A 17,361-nucleotide genomic window follows, 5' to 3' on the forward strand; every position below is an offset into this window, starting at 1 on the left:
TACAATGAAATATTTACACACAAAGAGGCCATAATATACTTTTATTTTTTTATTTTTTTAATTTTTTTTGGCTCACCTAGCCCAGTGACTAGCTAGCTGAGGGTTTTTAAGAAGATATGGGAAAAGCCCCCTAACTCACACACGCCTATGTACAGTGAAATGTCAGGGATAGCCATAGCGTTTGGGTTTATTTGGTAGGGTGGAGTAACTTAGTATGGCAATTATGGAGAGCCGAAAAACGGCTATCAGCGGTAATAACAGCGATAATAAATGTGGTAATAATAGCGGAAAAAGTCACGATAATATTTTAAACACAAAAAACCCTGGCCCTCCTCTCTCTTGTTTCTCTACTTGAATTTGCACCTTCTGTCTACAAAACACGGTAAAACAGTGCGGTAAACACTTGGTTCTTTTCATAGTGATGGCTTGACACATGAGGTGAAAGGAGTTGTTCACAAAAGAGATGAAAAGAAACCTCGCATCCCAATAGGTTTAAAACAATGGTCCCATTGTCCATCTTTACCACTATGTTTGTAGTCCTAAGGTAAGGTCTCCTCTAGATTCCCAACAATTTTCAGTTACAATACTAATCCCAACACCACCGTCAAGGATTTCCTTCATCGTTAATCCTTCGGTAGAGATTGGTAGGGTCGCATTGGATTCATCGCCTTTAAAGTACTGTCCCAACTTGTTAACAGGTATTTCAAAAACAGAGTTATTATCTAGGTTGGGTTGTGGATATAAGGTTTCCTCCTCTATTGGCACTTCATTAGACCTATCTATCAATGAAAATTGTGGCAACCCAACGTTCAAATCTCCATCGAGGAAAGCTCAAACAACTAGAAATATCTTGGGGTCTCCATATAGTTTAGACATGATGGTTCTAACTTCTGAAGCCATGAAATCCATTTGGCAATATTTAACAAATTTTTTATGGGCTTCAATCCCTACATGGGGAAGATGGGATCTCCATTTCTTCAATAGGGTAAGGTAATCCGTCTGTAAACATCTCCAACAAGAAGGGAGTATACCCACTTTACAATGACTTAAAGCCACTTTCTTCTTGGATGATGATAGGTATGGCTATTGGCATATGGTCTTTATGAGATTGATTTTGTGTAGGAAACATTGTGTCTATAATTTTGACCTTTCTAGGTGTTGTTTCTAGCTTCCTTTGGGTCTCATCTACCAAACTCCTTAATTGCTTGACTCACTCGATCGCCTTTATAGGGTTTGGGTAAGTTCCAATCTTCTTCCTATGTTCAAAGGGTTGTCCATTGCGGCTCATCATGAATCCATCCCATAGGCAATATTAGAGTCTATATCTTCCTGACAGCCTTCCAAACAAGCACTAGATGGCTCTCAACCATATGATTCACATAGGTGCCTCTTGGATGTGGGGGTTGAAGTCCTAGCACTGAAGCTGGTATCGATGTAGCTTGAGGAACATTTTGGGCTCTAGGAATCATGTGTTGTTTAGTCCAAGGGTGAACTATTTTCCATCACACATTTGAACACTATACAATCCTTAGCTTGGTGACCATACCTACCACGTGCATTGAAACTCCCATTGAATTTTACTCTAAATGTAGGGCATTCACTAGTGATATATGGACCAAAGCAAATTGAGCACCATTGTTGTTCCCATGTTGGATACATATGATTGTTTTGTGAGTCAAGATTATCTCTAAGACTTTCTTGAATGGCCTTAGTGAGATCTTCTAAAGTTATCTTATATATATTTTTCTTTTTAACAATAGGCTTTATGGTCATTGGCTCATGCCATGATGCTTGCAAGCTAGTAGATTTAGGCTCAACAAGCGCTCTTTCTCCTTGAACCATTAAATTATCCTCTGATTGGATAGCATTAGTGGTGACTACATCCCAAGTGGTGATACCTCTAAAGACTAGGCCATTATAGATATCCTAATGTCGTACTCCCCTGTGAATCTATCGACCAATTGGTTATTATTGAAATGCTCATTTGGATTACAATGAGAATGCAAATACTTCAAGCGAGTAATAAAGTCTCTCAGTGACTCCCCATCCTCTCATTGGGCTTTTTGGAGCTGAGATGCTACACCCCAAAGCACTCCCTCTCGTATATACTCCTTTAGGAACAATCTGTAAAGAGTACGGTAAATCGTTTTATCTTCCATCCTTAAGGTCCTATACCAATCCCCTGCCTTCCCACTTAGAGTCAAGCTCAAAGATTTGTATTTATGCAGCTCATTGTGCTCTTCCAAGGAATCATATGCATGCTCAAATACCTGAATATGCTTTCTAGAATCCCAGTCCCCACTATATTTTTGTGTGATCTTGGCCACTTGTACTACCTTATTTATAACCTCTCATCCGGCGTGTTACGTATATTTTTAGCAATAGATCGACCGATAGCTTAAGGAATGTTGCCAAGTCACCAGAGTGAGAACATATAGTGAGGATATGCATTCGGTTAGGCATACGGGTGATCCTCAGGTCCCAAGCCGGGTATGATGTTGTGCCATGTGATGGCCCAAAGTCCATATGTGTGGCCCTAGGCATAGAAGACATAGTATATAACATTTTAATTACTAGTTGGTATGGCTCCACTAGAATGAGTACTCGGATATGGTGGTTATGGAGTGTAGGGTGTCAAAAAAATCGAGGGTCTGGGAGCTACATGGGTATGAGGACCCATAGGTATATATGATTGATGTACACTTGTAGGTATTATTGTGGGAATTGTGCTACTATGTAGTGGTGCTTTACTTGTGCATGAGGTCCAAGGTGTACTTTTTGGTGGGACATTCACAATATCCGTAGATTCTTCGAGGGAAAGATGAGCTGAATTTGGGAGTGTGAAACTATTGCTTGTGAGTTCAGAGGGTATTGAGACTCCAGGCAAAACAACATATGAAGGATCAATGGGACTCACTGAGGGAGTCTCCATTTGTGATAGGGTTGGTTGTTTGGCCTTTCCCATACCCAAGAATCTCATAGAACTCATTGAAGGAATGTTAATTCCTTGGTATTTCCTCCCTAATTGGATGACACCATGGATGAAATCACAGATTATCCGTTGATGTTTCTCTAAATTTGTGGCCCCAAATGTGGATTGTACCACCTCTAACCACCCCACACGGTATCTGCAGCGTGTGTACATGTCGGTCAGCGTCTCAACTTGTAGGGCATACTTTCAATTAAGTTGTGTGAGAATTATCCCCTCTAAGCTTGGCGTGCTAGAGGTTCCCCTTGAAGTGGAAGGATTATGGCTCCTCATCACCTGACCCTCCATGACTGCTATCTTGGGAGCACTCGATTTCTCGGCTGGCATGGTTATGTCATAGGGGTCTTTGCTTCCATGGCTTGACTTTGTTCTATCATTCATAAGTTATCAATTATCCTCTCCCTCGTTGCTTGCATATATCGTTCAATCTCTTGCAATTCGGCAAGACTCCTACCATCGAGAACCACAGGGGGTGATGGCTCAATAGGGTCGTTAATGAATGGAGTAGGTAGCATGTCAACATGGGCACTCTTAGGGAGTACAAGGTCTACATGAGAATTGAAAGGCGAATCTACCTCCCCATTGCCCTTGTTCACTTCAAGGCTCTGAACGGTCGGGTGGCTCAACTAAAGGTCTCTTTTATGTCGCTAAACCTGTGCCTTGGGGCAAAGGAATGCATGTCTTGACTTAAACTTTTAGGGTTTTGTGTAGGATATCCCTCCATGATGTCCTAGTCAAAGGAAGAGTCACTAGATGTGATATGAGGGTCTTGAGTTGCACTACCTTGGGTTCCAACCAAAGGTCCAAAACCTAACGTGGGTGGATAATGGGTTCTCATGCAATTCAAAGCACTCTTTAACGGACCGAACTCTATCACTCCTCTAGAGCGCAAATACATGTGAGGCGCGTATCCCAAAAGTGTTGATTGATGAGTACTCTAAGAGGTCTCTCCACTAGAGATTTTGGTCATTTTACTTGGTTTTGTTTGTTTGTTTGTTTGTGTTTTTACCTCTTGTTTATGTGCGTGAGATGGAATAATTCCTATGATAGCTCAAATCAAGCGTATCATTCAAAGGAAGTTGGTGTGCTTTACAAAACACAATTTGGCTACCAAAAACTCTCATGGCCCCCAAAATAGTCAAATTCTAGTTGGGCGTGTAGGCAAAGAAGGGGAAAGTCCAAGGAAGCTAGTGGAAGGAAAGGGTGAAACCTAAATCCACATGCTTCCTTTCGAGCTCTAGACTTGAGGTATATATATAGTATGAGGTACTCTATTCTTTCACTTGAAAGGAAGCTATGGAGGTCTCCTCTTCCTATATATATATATATATATATCAAAGACTGGGGCCGGGGCTAATGGGGCCTTTCTTTTTCAAACGCTCAAGGGCTAGCCATGGTCATTTTTTTTTTTCAATTCAAAAACTGTCTCGAAAGGAAGCTATGGAGGTCTCCTCTTCCTATATATATATATATATATATATCAAAGACTGGGGCCGGGGCTAATGGGGCCTTTCTTTTTCAAACGCTCAAGGGCTAGCCATGGTCATTTTTTTTTTTCAATTCAAAAACTGTCTCGGCATTTTAGCTTTTTTTTTCTTTTTTCCCTTTTTCTTTTTTTGTTTTGTTCTTTGATTCAAAGATTGCTAAAAATTGTGGAATTTCAAATTTTCAAAATTACAAAAATGCAAATTGACACAAATGCAATAGAAATTCAAATTCTCATAAATACAATACTTAGGCACATAGATCTAAACGAAAAATAGTTTTGACAAAAAATTTAAAAGGACAGATCCAATTTCAGTAGATTTACTTCGAGATCTGCAAAAACAACCACACACACACACACACTCTTCCATACGTTGGTATAGCCAAAGTGTGTCAACCGCAAAAGATGGCATGGGCTGCTATGTGTAGGCTAGTAGAAGCATGGCAAAGGGCTGGAGCAGCTATAAAGGTCATGGGCTGACAGGTAGCAGTGGAGATGTATGGCTGATGCGGTTTACATGCCAAGGACGTCTCCAAGAGGAGCTAATTCGAGGAACAAGGGAAGAAAGTGCGAGGTGTAGTCTTTGGATCTAGAAATGTAGAGCGGAGCAGGTTCAGATGTCTCAACAAACAGAGCTAGAGAGCCCAAGATATTGAGGTTTAAAGGTGTGGTGCATTGCATATTATTGTCGGGTTAGGGCAGATGGGGATAGGTAGCACAAGTGAATGGCAGTGTAGAGGCGCGTAGTGCTCAATTTATAGAGCCTACCTATCTTTTTAGATTGAAAATCAGAGCTACAAATTGCAGTTTATGGCCCGTTGAAGTTTTAGCGAGGGCTAGGTTGCTACCCACCTGACCAAATGGGGAGTCGTCCCATGTCGCATTTTTTGGGTTTCAACAAGGTTCGAGAGAGTGCTATGTAGTGTATGGAGCTACCAAGACTTGACGGCTTGGCAAACACAGCCCGGAGCAGGAAGTTACAGGAGTCAAAAAGTTGGGTGCATTTGCTCGGAATTGATTGCAGATGCAATTTGGCATTTTTACGGCCTCGGTTCGGGGGCTTGGGGAATCTTGAAGTGTAGGTAGAGCCGGGGGTTTCAACTCGACATAATGAAATTTTGGCCCGGCTTTGCGGCTTGGCGGTCCGACATGGAAATACTACAGAGGAGCATGAGGAAGAAGGTATCATATATATTTTTTCGAGAGTTTTATGGAGCTTTGGAAGACATCCCAAAAGGGGGAGGCTGGGAGGTACCTTGTGGCACTGAAAAGTGCCCATATGCGCAATCCCGTGCCAATCAAGTGGGGTATAAGAGCTACAACATGGAGCCCATTAAGGAGAGATAAGGAGAGAGAGCTCCCTGGTGCGTGAGGCTATGGCGGCCCGCTCGGGGTGCTGCACAGGGCGGCGATTTTGGCGGCGCGACAATGGCCGGCGGAGGCCGGTCAGATGGCAGGTGCTAGCATGGCATCGCACATTTGCTTCAAGTAAGATTCACACACGCCAACAAAATTTGAAGGCAAAGGGTGCCAGGAGCGATGTCGCTATTGCTCTTTTAGGGGAGGATCCAGCGGTGGTGCCAGTGGAGCAAGAAAAAGAGAAGGAGAGAAGTTCCGAAGCCACTCAAAGGGCCTATCCCACCACAAGCCAACCAAGTGAAAGAGAGAAATAAGTTGTTCAAGGGTGCTCCCAAAGGGCAGATGCAAAAGAGAACGGGTGGCCAAATTGGATAGAGAGGTGTACCATGCAAGAGTTACCAAAAAAATCAAATGTGACAAGTGGTAGCAATGCAAGAAAATTCTAAATGAAGCTAAAGTTCATTGCACAATTAGGATAGCTCCTTTTTTTGTTTTTTAGCCTTAGCCAAGCCCTATAAAAGGGAATAGAAGTGAATATTTATGGGCTTTTTTGCTAGAGAGAGTTGTTGAAGCATGTGTATTGGAAGCTTGCCATTGGAGCGGTAGATTGGGCTGTAATATTTCCTTATGAAATACTACTAGGACTTTGCCCCTCTTTTTTGCGTTGCTTCTCCCCATTCCCCTCCTTTTCTCTAGCTCTTTGTGTGCTTGTCAATGCTTGCGGGAGGGTATACCTGCAGCACGGTGGAGCTTGTTACAAAGAGAGCAAACTCGGGGTGTTTAGTGGGCCAGAAAGGGTGAGTTGAGCGGTGTAGGTGCATTGTTGTTGAGTGGTGTTTTTGTAGGGTAGGATATTGTTGTTTTGTGTGCAAAGGCGGGTGTATTAGTGAAAATTAGCCAGTTTGAAGGTGTTATTTGAGACACTAGGGGTGTTGTGGATACCCTGAGCTGTAGGGAGGCTTTGTGTTGTGTGCTGGGTGTGTTCCCCTTTCCATCTTCTGGTGCCCCACTAAGGAAAAAATTATTGCTCGTTGGTTTTTATCAAAGAAAGTTATTTCCATAGAGGAGAGATGGAAGCGCATAGTTACGGATCACTTTTCACCGAAAATGAAGATCCGGAGGAGTGGATGGCTGATTTCGTGTTGTATATGTTATTACTGCATATGCCAAATGAAGATAGCAAGATGCAAACGATCCGGTACTGATGCAAGGAAGGGCAAAGACATGGTTCTATGCCTTGGAAGGAGAGCCAAGTCTTATGTGACCGACGCTGTGGGCCCGTTTTCTGCATGATTTCATAAAGAGGTATCTCCTGTCGATCTGGACGCAAAGTTGAAGAATTTGAAGGAGGATGTGAACAAGGAGTTTGGTGTTTTCCTCGACCGTTTTGAGGAGTACGGGAGGGACTTTAAAGTGGCCATGCAATTGGCTAATGGTGGTCAGTACTTTAAATTTGGAAAAACTTATAGCTTGTTTCCACCCCAAAAGTTCGTGAAAAGGTGGATTTCAAGGGCCCAAAGAATTACAACGGGGCTGTTTCTATCGCACAGTCAAAGAGTCAAAAAATTAAAAACAAGATTGAGCAAGGTGTGTTGGGATAGTGGTGGTTCCCAATCTGACCTCAAGTCCAAGAGGAGAAGTTCAAGTGGAGAATAAGCCTAATCGAGGGGTAGCAACCGTTCCTCAACAATGGATACATATAGTTCAATATTTGTCTCAGAAAATGTAAGAGTTGCGTTTAAGTGTTACTGACAGAGGCCAACCAAGGAGAGGAAGACGCGGAGCTAGGCAATTGCATGGCAGATGTTACAATTGTGGAGAGGAGGGCCACTATGGTCCAGATTTCCCTCACCCTCCAAGAAAAAGGAGCGGTATGTATCCTCTGTTTGGTGAAGGCAGGGGTCAGGCGCAGTTCAATGGTCAAAGGGAGTAGCAAGCAATCAAAAACCAAGTACAGGCGACTCCATCAGGTAATGATGAAGTGCAAAGGGTTAATATTATTGGTGTTGACAGGCAGAAGGTTGATATTATGGCTAACAAAAGATCAAGAGGCAAAAGAGAGATTGAGACGGAACGTGAAACTAGAGCAAAGAAAGGAAAAGAGAAGGTGAACAAAGGTAGAGAGCAGCCAGAGTCAAGCAAGAGAAGTAAAAGATGAAGAATTACACAGAAGGATTTTCAATTGGGACACGGTAATCCAGAATACGATCTGGTAAGAGAGGTCCAAAATCAAAAAGCTAACATCCCTTTTGGGTAGCTGCTTGCAATAAACTCTAAATTAAGGAGGAAGTGGTCAACCAGTGTCAATATGAGGCTCGCTCGAGTAGGAGGAGATGTGCATGCATTACAGAATTTAGCCTTGATGGTGGGGAGTCCAACTGATGTGCTTCTAGTGGTAGTTGATGGTGGTGCCCACGTCTGTGTGATCATAGAGTCTGCTATGAGGGATATTGGTATTAAAGTTTTTTTCAGGTCCAATGTGCAAATAAGAATGGCTAACCATGCCAAAGCTCAGTGTTTAGGAGTGGCACAGAATGTGAAGGTAAAGGTCATGGGAATTGAATGCTTAATTGATTTTTTTGTCATGAACGCACGATAAAATGATTATCCAATTGTATTGGGGAGGCCATGGTTGTTAGCAATTGGGGCCAAGCAAGATTGGGAGAAGGGGGTATTTACCTTGCCGAATCGAGAAAATGGAGGGCCAATCGTGTTGGATCTAAAGACCAGCGAAAGCTGCTTTCATCCATCAGCTGGGGGTGATAACAAGGATTCTAGCACCAGTTACGAATATGAAACCGAGTTGACTTATGTTGAAGGGTCCACCAGTGTCGAAGAGGAAGAGAGGGATGAAGACCTATCGAAGCTGGATACAGACTTGTTCGGAGTCACCATAGATTCTGCCAGTCCAAGTAAAGGTATGCAAGCTCCTGTCTGTAGTCTTAAGATTAAAGAGGTGTACATCCTATCCCGACTTATTTGTGACGGAGAATAAAGATTTGAGAGGAGCTAAAGGAGTGGAGCATCGGATACTACTTAAAGACGGATGCAAGCCACAAGCACAGAAGCTAAGGAGGTTGGGGGATATTCAAAAGGAGGATCTATGGTAGGAGATCAACAAGTTTCTTGAGGAAGGTATTATATATCCAGTAAACCAGTCTGAGTTGTTTTCTTCTGTTGTCATCACTCCAAAAAAAAAAGGAAAATGATGGGTATGTGTAGACTATAAGCCCTTGAATGCTACCACCAAGCGAAATCACTATCCTCTGCCATTTCAGGATGAGATTCTAAACCAGGTTGCCGGGCATGAACATTATTCTTTCATGGATGGTTTTTCAAGGTATTTTCAGATTGGTATTGCTTTGAAGGATCAGCTAAAGACTACCTTCATCTCTCCATGGGGCTCTTTGCCTACCACAGGATGCCTTTTGGATTGGTGAATGCGTATGTTACATTTCAAGACCGGATGAACAAGGTGTTTGGGCCATACTTGGATAAATTCATCAGAGTTTTTATGGATGATATTGATTGTTATAGTTCCAGGGCAACATTTCTCCAAGCTGATGTTGTGATTTCAAAGGCTAGATGAAGAAGGAGGGTTTTTAAACACAAAGAAGTGCAAATTGGCTCAACCGAGGGCTCAAGTGTTGGGTCATGTGGTATCACAGAATGGAATAGAAGCACATCCAGAGAAGGTGAAGGAATTGGTTCTCATGGAGCCTTCCACTAGTGCGACAGGGTTGGCATCGTTTGTGCATATGTAACATTTAATGGCCTAAAATCTTATGTGTAGCGGAAATTAGCATGAATATAGTGGGCATTTCATTAGAATAGATTCCTAATGAGAATTACAAGAGTGCTTGGGTGGAGAGAGCAACAAAAAGCATAACACCTAGTTAGATAGCATCGACAATACTTTCAAAAGAGAGAGAGCAATTAAGCTATTGACAACAGTTGAGGACCGGATTTGCATGGAGCCGGTCCCCCCTCCAAAAGGCTTTGTATTATGGTTTCTCCCATCAAGAGAGACATTGTACAATACAATTCTTTGTGTTCCTTCAAGACTAGCTAGTGCAATGAAGATGGAAGCTTCATACACCAAGCAAAACACTTAATCAAACACAACTTGAATTATCCCCGTTCTCAGACCCAAGACCTCACACACCTTCGAAGATGGTGAGAGCTAGCAGGGTATGAGAGTAGATTGAGAGGAAAAAGAAGTATCTTACGAGAAAGATGTACATCTCCTCACATAATCACTCATATTAGCATAGCTTAGCTTAGTAATTAGCTTGGTAGAGAAGATGAGCATGCATTGAAGCTTGGCTCTTGGTTGGATTTGCATCCACATGCCAAGAGAGTGTTGATGTAGGCTTCTATCTCACAAGCTTGGAGTAGGTGATGAGCTCTCCATTAAAGCTTGGGAGGAGATAGAGTATTCTTCCTTCACACATGGTCAAGTGTGAGTGTGTGTGTGTCAATGCCAAGCAAAAATCAGCCCCCCCTCTCTCTTGGGCGAGCCCTAGCTGCTAAATAGGTCTGGCTTTTGCCTCATTGGACCTCCCCAGGTCAAGCCAATAGGAATTAAGCAGCATAAGTGATAGCCTTCTGACATGTGTCCCCCTTTCCCTTTTTGTGAGAGTTTCAGGTAATTAAATAATTAAACTAAACTCTCATTGGACCCCTTTGCCTCCTGGCCAATAGGAATCAGGCAAGCCATGGGGCTCCTGAATGCTCATTGGACCCCTTGGGAGACTGCCCAATAGTCTTCTAGGAGACTTAATTCTCATTGGTTTCTTTTATTAAATGTTTTTAAATTAATTAAACTAGATTTACTCTAGCTTAATTCTCATTGGTCCACTTCAAGGGTCTTCCAATAGGAATTGGGCACACCTTGTGGGCATCTGGCCTAGGGAGCTGACATGTGTCCCTCATTCCCTTTGTGTAAAGGGAGCCTGTGTGTGTGTGTGTGGCTTTCTCTCTCATCCCCTAGCTTTGGGGCTCGCCCCCTCCCATGTAGGGATGTGCAAAGACTTTTTAGGGCACACACTAAGCATCCAATTTTCCCTAGGGTTGACCTTTGGACACAACCTTTGAATTTTGGAACCTTAGCATTTTGGAAGTCTTAATGGGCTGAACCTTAGGGTCTTTTTGGCCCATTGTTTCACATGGCTCTTTTGCAGATGGCCCCCCCTTTGGATCCCTATTTTCCCTCCTTTGGATCCCTACTGTGGCCGGTCTGCTAGCTTAACCAATATTCTAGCTTTTTCTCCCTTGGCACTTCCCCACATTAAATGATCAGTTTAATATGAGAAAATCATTTAGGAGAATTAGATATTGATTATTATGACATTACCTCTCTCTTGAAATCATAGTCGTCCTCGACTATGGTGTAGAGAAGATAAAGCATATGCATGAGTCCTTTTCTTAGCGGGTAGAGGATCCCTATGTTACCCTACGACATCATTCCATAATGGATGACTAGTCCATTTGGCGCTTGAGAGCCTGAGGCTGCGGCAAGCATGTCTGCACATTAGTCCTATCAGTCTTCCATAGTAGAGTGACAAGCTCTACTTGGTGTTTGGGAGACGTCGTCTCTGCAAACTTGATCTAAGCATGCATACTACTTCATTTTTGTGCACAAATAAAGAAAAAGAGAGTCTTATAAGACAAAAGTTTTTGTTCATTTTTAACATTTTGTACATTTGCTTACTCTTGGGAAGCATTGTAAGCATTGTAAGCATTGACAAGGTTTAGGTTATCCTTTAATTGTATGCCTTGCATCCATCTAGCATCTTCAAAAGGATAATTCTTAAACTTAATAAGATATCGTCAGATAGTCTTACCGCCTCTTAATACCTTGTCTTCATGTCGGAGAATGGACTCGGGCTGCAGCACCTCCTCGTGGTCCTCGATCTCCGGTGGATCTTCAATAGTTGGTTCTTGAGGTGGCTCTCCTTTGTAAGGCTTTAATAGGCTCACATGAAAAGCATTGTGTATGAGCCAATGATTGGGCAACTTAAGTTGATAGGCCATCTCATTGATTGGCCTAAGAATCTGGAAGGGACCATAATACCTTTTTGCTAGTTTAGCATAGTACTTTTGGTGGCCCGTAGGATTCTTGCCCGTCGTGTGCCTTAATCGAGCCTTGGGAAACTTTAACAAGACCCAATCGTTTTCTTTAAAGGCTTGGGCTCTTCTGTGCTTGTCAGCAGCAGCCTTTTGCCTTTGCTGTGAGATAGAGATAGCATCCTTAATCTTTTGGAAAGATTGTTGTAGGTCTCGGCTATACTCATCTGCAGCGAAGATCTTCCCATGTACCTTAAGTAGCAAGGGACTTTTTGATCTTCCCTCAATTACCTCGAAAGGTGCTTTTCCTGTGGAAGTATGTACAGTGTTATTGTAAGCATACTCTACTAAGGGTAAGTACTTCTCCCATTGGGATCTTTGATCTACTTCCGTTACATAGGCTTTTAGTAGATCAAGAATGGTTAGGTTAGCTATTTCACTTTGGCCATCAGTTTGTGGATGATAGGCCGAAGAGAAGTTTAGCCTTGTTCCTAAATTCTCAAAGAGACCCTTCCAGAAATTACTGGTCATTCTAGGATCTCTATCCGACACTATGGACATTGGCAAGCCATGGTACTTGAAAATTTGTGAAATGAAGAGGGTTGCCATTTGATGGGCTTTGATAGTCTTTTTGACAGGTATAAAATGAGCTTGTTTACTGAACCTGTCTACTATCGTCCATATTCCCGTATTCCCATGGATAGACTTAGGCAATCCAAAGATAAAATCCATGGATATGCTCTCCCACGGTGAATTAGGGATTGGCAAGGGTTGAAGCAATCCAAGTTGCTTCCCTCTATCAAATTTTGTCTTTTGACATACCACACATTTGGAAACATACTCGTGTATGTTCACTTTCATGGTAGGCCAATAGAAATATGTTTCAATTCCCTTTAGGGTAGACTGAATCCCTCTATGCCCCGCATATGGGGGAGCATGAGATTCATACATTACTTTCTCACGTAGTGAGTTAGTAACGCATAGTCTATTGCCATAGAGAAGATAAACATCTTGTAAAGTAAATGGTTCTTCTTTCTTCCCTAATGCAAGGGCTGAAATCACATCTCTAAAATCGGGATCAATAGCATACTCATCTATCATTGAAGATAGATCATTGTGAGTTGCTATGGAAACCGCATTCACTCTCGGTCGTCTTGAGAGTGCATCGGCTACTTGATTATGCTTGCCAGCAATGTGAGCAATATGAAAATGAAATTGCGAAAGGAAATTTGCCCACCTCATTTGTTTGTCGGAAAGCTTGGTCTGCGTCATGAAGTACTTAAGACTTTGGTGATCCGTTCGCAGAATGAAAGGAGTCCCCAATAAATAGTGCTTCCATGAGTCTAAGGCATGTAGAACTGCAAGGAGTTCTTTTTCGTATATGCCTAGAGCTTGCTCAACAGGGTCGAGCCTTTGACTCTCATAGCCTATGGCGTGCCCTTCTTGGAGCAGAACAGCCCCAAGGCAATCACCACAAGCATCACATTGGACCTCAAATGGTTTTGAGAGATCCGGTAGTGTAAGCACAGGTTGAGAGATAAGCTTTTCTTTAAGCTTTTCGAAAGCATTGTTCTCTTTAGCAGACCACGTATACCTAACATTTTTCTTTGTTAGGTCATGTAATGGTCCCGCAATTTGTGAGAACTTTTCTATGAAGCGTCTATAGTATGCACACATACCTATAAAGCTTCTTAGTTCATGAAGATTCCTTGGTTTAGGCCATCCTTTTATTACCTCTAACTTGGATGGATCCATTTGGATTCCATCTTGAGAGATAATGTGACCCAAATATTGAATCTCTTGCAAGAAAAATTCACTTTTCTTTCGATTAACATAAAGTTTATTCTCTCTTAAAACTTGAAATATTACCTGGAGGTGTTGCTTGTGTTCCTCCAATGAATTAGAGTAGATGATAATATCATCAAAGAACACTCCAGTGAAGGTTCGATGAGGCCTGAACAGCTTCTCCATAAAGCGGTTAAATGTGGCTGGTGCATTAGTCAAGCCAAAAGGCATGACAATGTATTCGTAAAGACCAAATGTAGTACGAAATGCGGTCTTTACAATGTCTTGATCAACTATCCTTATTTGATGATAGTACGAAATGTAGCAGTGTTTCTACAGAAGGTGGGAAGAAGTTATAAGCCTATTTACTTCAAAATCCGGGTAATTAGTCCAGGAGAGACTACTTATATGGAAGCGGAACAGTGCATGATGACTTTAATCATTGCCTGCAAGAATTTCAAAGTGTATTTGATCATTCGTAAAGTTTATGTGTTGACGGCTAACATCTTTTGCCTGATGTGGTGCTACACTTCAAGCCAGGGAAGCGAATCATGAAATGGGTGATAGAGCTTCAGGAGTTTGAGTTGAAGTTCAAAGTAGATCACACAAGTCCATCTCATTTGGCGGATATCCTAGTCAACAAAAAGGTCAAATTATTGATTTATCCAAGGGTAATGCGAGCAGAGGACAAAGAGGAGCCAACCTTGGCAGGGGCCTTCACTATGTGGTTTGATGGTGCTTACATAAGGGTAACACAAAACGCAGGTGGAGGTGTGGTCATTCAAGACCCGCACGACACAGTCATTTTTTCCAAAGCTTATGACTTGGAAGAGGTGCATACCAACAATGAGGCGGAGTATTTTACTATACATCTGGGTCTAAGGAGTGTATTGAATTTGGCATATCAAGGTTAGTACTGAAAGGTGATGCTCTGTTGGTTATCAAACAACTTTTGGGCCAATGGCAGGTAAAGAGGGATTCTCTAAAGAATTTTTTTTTCTCCATAAAGAAGCTGTTGAAGTTTTTTGAAGAGGTGCAGCTCAAACATGTGATAAGGGAAAAAAACCAAGAAGCAGATTAGCTGGCTAGCAGTCGTGTTTAGACTCATGTGTCGAGTTTTATGTGACACCGGCTACTTATGCAGGTAGAGAGACTTTAAAAGACGTTGATGATTTCTTAAGTTCACGTCAATGTTCTGAAGGGCTTTCCAAGCTACAAAAGAGGAGAATCGTTCAAAGAGCTCAAAAGTTCACTCTGGTAGGAGAAGATCTTATGATGCACGATTGAGATGGAGTGCTACGTGAAATCCTTTACAAGGAGGAGATTGGAATGGTATTGGAGTAGTGCCATGAAGAGAGCAGACATCAAGGTAAGGATCAGGTCTTGTTTTGTATTTTAAGAAGTGGGTTTTGGTGGCCTTCTATTGTGTGAGATGTGCACTATCGGTGCAAGATGTGCCATCAGTGCCAAGTAATGGGTGAAAGATGACTAGTAGCCAAGTAGCAGGGGTTATCATAGCACATGACGCTTTTGAAAAGTGGGGTTTGGATGCTATTGGTACATTTACCATGTCAGCCAACGGTAAAAAATATGTTGTGGTTGCCATAAACTACCTCCCCAGGTGGGTTGAGGCTAAAGTGATAAAAGAGGTAAATGCACATACTATTGCTCAATTTTTTTTTTATTGCATATGCCATAGTTTTGGAGTACCTTGGGTGCTTATATCTGATCGAGGACAAGGGTTCAGAAGTAAGTTGGTGCATGCCCTAGTAGGAAAGTTGGGAATTCAAAATCTATTTGCATCTCCATACCATCCACAGTGCAATGGTTTGGTGGAAAGTGCCAATGGACAGATAGTCAAGATGCTTACTAAGTACATCTACCAGCAGGTTGAAGAGTGGGAATTTAACCTTGGCAAATGTTTGTGGGCTTACAAGGTGGCTACCAAGTTTACTCCTTATGAGTTGGTCTATGGCAAGGAGGCAGTATTACCCATACATGTGCAATTAGGGGTGCTCAAAGGTTTGTGGTGGATTGATAAAGCTCATCAAGATGTTTTGCAGGATAAGATTACAAATCTTGAAACTTTGAAGATGGATCGTGAGGTGGCAGTAGATTTCTATGTGAAGCAGCGAGAGAAAAGAGTAGCAAAGTTCAACCAACATTTACCAGAAAAGCTGATTGAGAAGGGAGATCTAGTGGTGAAGTATGAGAGCTCTCTTGACGTTACCTTTCAAAAGAAGTGGAAAGGGCCTTACAAGGTCCATCAAGCTTTTCCCAATGGCACCTACGCTGTGACGAGGATGGATGGTCGTTTTCTCAAGAACAAGGTTAATGGTGTGTGTCTCAAGCTCTATTTTGAAAGGTAGTTGGTGCCAGCACTGCATCCAGTTCTAATGGAGGGGGTTGGGAAGACAACCTATGCAGGATTCTCATATGCTAGAAATAAAACTATGTACATATAGTTGAGTTTTTTTTGGATTTTCTCATAGTGTTCTCCATGTTTGTAGTTTATAGTGGAATAAAGCTCTTTTATAGTTGAGCATAAATGTTCAACTAGCGGGTGGGCAATGATGGTACAGCCAAAGTGTGTCGACCATAGAAGATGGCATGGGCTAGCAGAAGCATGGTAAAGGGTTGGAGCAACTATAAAGGTCATGGGCTGATAGGTAGCAGCGGAGATGTATGGCTGATGCGGTTTACAGACCAAGGACGGCTCCAAGAGGAGATAATTTGGGGAACATGAGAAGAAAGTGTGAAGTGCAACCTTTGGATTCAAAAATGTAGAGCTTGAAGTGTTGAAGGAGCAGGTCTAGACGGCTCATTGAAAGAGTTATGAAGCCCAAGCTATTCAGGTTTGAAGGTGTGGTGCGTTTCAGAATCTTGACGGACAGGGCAGCTGGGGACAGATGGTCCAAGTGGATGGCAATGTATAGGTGCACAATGCTTGATTTATAGAGCCTACCCATCTTTTTAGATTGCAGGTCGGAGCTACGAATTGCAGTTTATGTCCCGTTGAAGTTTTATCGGGGGCTAGGTTGGTGCCCACATGACCAATAGTTGACTTCTTGTCAAACAGAGCCTGCATATGGAAGTTACAACAATCAGAAAGCTGGGTGCATTTGCTCGGAATTGATTGCAGATGAAATTTGGCATTTTTACGGCCTTGGGTCAGGGGCTTGGGGAATCTCGAAGTGCAGCTAGAGCTGGGGATTTTCAAGTCGACATAATGAAATTTTGGTCGGGCTTTGCAACTTGGCGGTCTGACATGGGAACATTACATAGGAGCATGAGGAAGAAGGGCTACAAAAAAAGTATTATATATATCTTTTGGAAAGTTTTTTGGAGCTTTGGAAGACATGCCAAAAGGGGGAGCCTAGGAGCTCCCATGTGGTGTTGAAAAGATCCCATGTGTGCAATTCCATGCCAAGCAAGTGGGGTATAAGAGCTACAACATGGAGCCCATTAAGGAGAGATAAGGAGAGAGAGCTCCATGGTGCGTGAGACTATGTGCGGCCCGCTCAGGGCGCTTGGCAGGGCGGCGATTTTCACAGCGAAGGGCGGCACGATAGTGGCCGATGGCCGGTGACGTAGGTGCTGACGTGCATGGCACGCCCGCTTTGGGCTAGATTCACACGCTCCAAAACTTTTTGAAGGAAAAAGGTGCCCCCGA

At 42.6% G+C, this 17,361-nt stretch overlaps 1 protein-coding gene across 1 annotated transcript; it reads left to right on the forward strand.

Moving 5' to 3' along the window:
- The first annotated feature begins 14,239 nt into the window (after nt 1-14,239).
- On the forward strand, nt 14,240-16,057 carry LOC147416682 (uncharacterized). Its single transcript, XM_086508166.1, has 3 exons — nt 14,240-14,597; nt 15,388-15,437; nt 15,542-16,057. The coding sequence occupies exons 1-3, from the start codon at nt 14,240-14,242 to the stop codon at nt 16,055-16,057; spliced, it is 924 nt and encodes a 307-aa protein (XP_086364292.1).
- Nucleotides 16,058-17,361: the final 1,304 nt, after the last annotated feature.

This window comes from Adiantum capillus-veneris, unplaced genomic scaffold, assembly GCF_014529385.1.
Source record: "Adiantum capillus-veneris isolate H3 unplaced genomic scaffold, ASM1452938v2 Hic_scaffold_611, whole genome shotgun sequence".
In the NCBI taxonomy this organism is placed as follows: Eukaryota; Viridiplantae; Streptophyta; class Polypodiopsida; order Polypodiales; family Pteridaceae; genus Adiantum; species Adiantum capillus-veneris.